The sequence below is a fragment of the Vigna unguiculata genome, chromosome 6 (genome assembly GCF_004118075.2).
Source record: "Vigna unguiculata cultivar IT97K-499-35 chromosome 6, ASM411807v1, whole genome shotgun sequence".
Classification (NCBI taxonomy): Eukaryota; Viridiplantae; Streptophyta; class Magnoliopsida; order Fabales; family Fabaceae; genus Vigna; species Vigna unguiculata.
In genome coordinates this window covers 17565765-17570420 of record NC_040284.1, presented here as the reverse complement: position 1 = coordinate 17570420, position 4656 = coordinate 17565765, and the positions used below count along the sequence as shown (strand labels likewise).

General features: G+C 20.1%; 1 protein-coding gene across 1 annotated transcript; it reads right to left on the bottom strand.

Annotated features, from left to right (window-relative positions):
* Positions 1-3692: 3692 nt before the first annotated feature.
* On the bottom strand, positions 3693-4227 carry LOC114186919. Its single transcript, XM_028074997.1, has 2 exons — positions 4141-4227; positions 3693-4048 (listed from the first exon to the last, which is right to left on the bottom strand). The coding sequence occupies exons 1-2, from the start codon at positions 4199-4201 to the stop codon at positions 3741-3743; spliced, it is 369 nt and encodes a 122-aa protein (XP_027930798.1). The 5' UTR covers positions 4202-4227; the 3' UTR covers positions 3693-3740.
* Between the last annotated feature and the right edge of the window lie 429 nt (positions 4228-4656).

Below are 4656 nucleotides of genomic sequence, written 5' to 3'. Positions count from 1 at the left end.
TTTAAAAATGTATAATAAAATATCATGTATAAATTTTCAACATTCTACTTAAATTTGAATTATAACACTCAAATCCCTTACATTCATATTCAAGGACAAGAATTATCCGATGAAATAGGATGAAATGAAAATGGAATATCCCAAGCATAGCTAAATTCAACAGCACCATCTAATATAGGGTTTCCACCATTAACAAGACAATCACTGTCAGAAACTTCCAAAATTGAAGAGTCTATTGGTTTAATGGATTGAAATCCTCTGCAATCAAGTTTGAGTTTTGATTGAGCACAAGAACACCAATTTGTAATACTCACTTTTAAGTTCCTGCTTTCCCTCCACTGTAACTCCAGTTATTGTTTGGGTTACATGAATATCCTCCAAAGAACATTTGCTATAACCTAATAACATACCATGCAATAAAGAAATTATGAAAATTAATAATTATAAAAAAATTTATGTTAAAAACAATATTGAGATAAATAATCACCTTGAGAAACGAAGAGAAAGAAGAGAACTGTGGTGAAAAGATTGATAGTTGAGGTGGCCATTTGTTTATGACACACAAATGTAATGTTTAATTGTTGATTTGTTTAGGTAAAAAGGAAAACATTGCATGTTGTGTTATTTATAGATCAATTTCAGTTCTATTTTTGGACTGTTCAAAACTTATTAATTAATTATATTCTATTTCTGTCAATCTTCAATAATACGTAACAAGAAGCTAAAACCATTTATTATTACATGAGTTTGATAAGCATAATCATTGCAATTCTATTTTGAATATTTAATTATTTAAATAAATAATTTTCTATTAAATCATTATCACTCTTAATTGATATCTCTTACATTAATTAAAGAAATAAAAACGTAATTGTTAAATAAAATATAATAAAGTGTATTAAAAATTAAAAATGTCTAAAATCCATAATTTATATCTATAATCTATAATGACAATCACCAGGTTTATAAATAATTTAATCATGATAAAATATTTGAATAAAATTATATATCATAGAACGGAGTATTCTTTTTTAAGCACATTACAATTTTTTTTTCTTTTAAACAATGGAACGCATAAATATTCAGACCACAAGTTTTTTGCATCTTTTTTCTAAAACTATCCTTTATTAAAATACATTTGTAATGATAACGTGAACTCTAAAATAATTATGTGCTCTTTGGTAACAAAAAAAAAATCAACACTACTTTTACCAATAGAGCACCAAAAAAAGATATTAAAAGAGTTGAATTGATTCAAAAGTTTTCTTGTAGAAAAACTACCAATTTTAAAAAAATATTTTTTTAATTATTATAAAAAAAGATAGATAGTCTTTTAAGTCTAAAATAAAAAAAATAAAAAGATATATAAAGGACAAAAATAATGAACAAACTTTTATAATGATTTGATTATCTCTAAATCTACATTAGTTAAATCAAATCTTAGATGAATTATTTTAGTATTCTTGAAAAGCAACATAATTACATGCATTTTATCATAAAACACTAAAGCATATGAAGTTTATGACAAAACCTAACAAGTTTAGAATTTTACTACACCAACATGTCAATTTTACTTTGGAAAATGAGTTAAAAGTCATCATTTTGAAGTAGTTCAAAAGATATTTTACGAGAGGCTCCTGAATAATTCTTAAAACCTTTATCCGAAAACTGTATAATTTCTATAATGTCTATATTTCAATTTCACAATCTTCTTTACGTTATTGATTTATTATTATTTATTATAATTGATTATATTATTCTTATACTGATCTGAACTTTATTAGACAAAATTCATTGATGCGGAGTTTTTGTAGTATCTTTTCTTAGAAGAACTTAATAAATCTAACTAAATTAAACTGTTATATATATTTATTCAATACACGATATTATTTTAATAAATCTAAATTTTATTTATTTAATTTTAATTTTTTTTCTTTTTAATAATTCACTGTCATGTGTTAAAAAATAAATATAAATAATTATGTAATTAATTTTAGGGAGAAAGTAATTTAAATTTATTTACATTTGAGTTTTAAATTTTCTTTGTTGTCACATTTTTAATAATTTTTAATTGACTGATAATATATACAAATTTACACTGTATTTATACTTATAGAGGACATTTTTTATTTTGGTGTACACATTTATTTTCTAACTTTATCCTCTGATAAATGTTTTATTTTTAAATTAAAATACTAATTTTACCAATTTTACTTTTAAGTGACTGTTTCTTTAAATTTAACAATTTTTTTATTTTTTTATTTTTAAAATTTAACTATTTTATTACAGAATAAATAAAAATTATTTATAATAAAATTACACAAATTATTTTGATTTTATAATTATTAGAATAATAATAATAATTTTATTATTATTATTATTATTATATATATATATATTATCTATAATTTATAACAATATATAAAATAATATATAAAATATAAAGAGGATATCTCCTTTTGTGATATTCCAATTTTATCCTTAATTGTTATTTTTAAAATTAATTATTTTATAAATAATGTATTCTTAACTATTATTTTAAAAAAAGTTTTCGTCTTAAACCGTTTTTTTCAAAATGTTTTATATATCGCGTCTGTATATATATAAAGATGATTTTTCATTTTGATATTAATATATTTTTTTTTTAATTTTATCTTTTAAATAAATATTTTTCTTTCAAATTAAAATAATTATTTTATAAATTTTATATAATTTTATATTTTAAGTGATTGTTTTTTTATCGATGAAAAAGAAAACTGTTCCAATTTACCTTTTAAATAAATGTTTTCTTTTTAAATTAAAATAATTATTTTATCAATTTTACTTTTTAAATGAGTGTTTCTTTAAATTTAACTATTCTTTTTTTATGGATAAAATAAAGCTATTGTTTTTATTTGACCGTTTTCTTTAAACTTGACCATTTTATTACAAAATAAATAAATTATGTGTAAACTATTTTGAATTTGTGATTATAATAACAATAATAATTTTATTATTTTTATTAACATAAAAAATATAAACACACTTGGATATGTCTTCAATAGTATTATTAAAAAAGAATATCAGTATTTAAAAAAAAAATCTATTAGCCTAAAAACAAATTCACTGCTAATTTAATCTTTCAATATTTTAATTAAAGAAATTTTAAAATGATATTAAATAATTAAAACTATAATATTATTGAGATCTCATATTAATTAGATATAAAATTATTATAAACAATTCTCATCTGTAATCTAAATTTATGAAAATAAATTAAATTTAAATTCACTTCTTAATTGATAACGTAATAATTTAAAAGTGTCTTAAAAGTATAAAATTACAAAAAAAAATTAAGTTCCAGTTTTATAGTTTTGTATATTTATTTTTTAATTTTATATTTCATAATTTAATAATTCAATATTTTATATTTATAAAATATTATGAATATATTTTATAATTTTATACTATTATATTTTTAATTTTAATTACTTTTAAAAATAGTTTTCTCTAAATACAATAAATACATTTTACATTTTTATCATTATAGTATTTTGTAACGAAATATTGTATGGTGAGAAGAAAAAATACCTATTACTCTGTATAGTTAACATACCAAAATAAAATTAATAAGAACTCAAATAAAAATACAGGACTCATAACTTATTAAACCTTTAAAATATATAATAAAGTATCATTTATAAATTCTCAACATTATGTTTAAATTTAAATTTTAAACATAAAATCCCTTGCATACATATTCAATTACAAGAAATAGAAGAAGAAATAGGATCAAATGAAAATGAAGTATCCCAAGCATAACTAAATTCAACAGCAGCCTTTAACAGAGGTTTTCCACCATTAACAAGACAAACATTCCCAGAAACATTCAAAATTGAAGGGTTTATTGCTTTAGTGGATTGAAATCCTCTGCAATCAAGTTTCAGATTTGATTGTGCACAAGAACACCAATTTGCAATCGTCACATTCATTTCTGGTTTTCCCTTCACTGTAAGTCCAGTTATTGCTTGGCTCACATGAATATCCTTCAAAGAGCATTTGCTATAACCTAATAAACATATCATGCAATAAATATATTATGAAAATTAATAATTATAAAACTTTTTTAAGGTTTCATACAATATTGGGAGAAATAATCACCTTGAGAAAAGAAAACAAAGAAGAGAATTGTGGTGAAAAGCTTGATAGTTGAAGTGGCCATTTATCTATCACACAAATGTATGGTTTAATTCTTGATTTGTTTAGGCAAAGAACAATATTGCATGTTATCTTATTTATAGATCAATTTGATGGATCAATTTCAGTTATATTTTGGTTTGGTCAAAACTAATTCTATTCTATTTCAATCAATCTTTAATAACCTGTTAAGAAAAGAAGTTACAACTATTTAATTATTACATGAGTATTGATAACCATAATCATCACAATTTTATTTTGATCTAGTTTTGGACAGGGTCTTTTTCTTTTTTTTATTTCTTTTATGCTTTTTATACTATTTTATTAAATTAAAAATATTTAAATTACATTTATAACTATTTTAATTTTATTGTTAATTTTTTTGCGTATTAAATTATTATTCTTATTTTATTATTTTATATATTATTTTTGTATTATTATTAATTTTTTAATTGATATGTGTATAATATAAGAAATAGT

What these genes read in the sequence shown, in the direction of transcription:
- LOC114186919 (XM_028074997.1), bottom strand. Translation starts at nt 4,201, where the DNA reads ATGGCCACTTCAACTATCAAGCTTTTCACCACAATTCTCTTCTTTGTT. An exon ending in CTTTGTTTTCTTTTCTCAAG is followed by an intron (nt 4,049 to 4,140) that starts GTGATTATTTCT and finishes TATGTTTATTAG; the next exon opens with GTTATAGCAAATGCTCTTTG.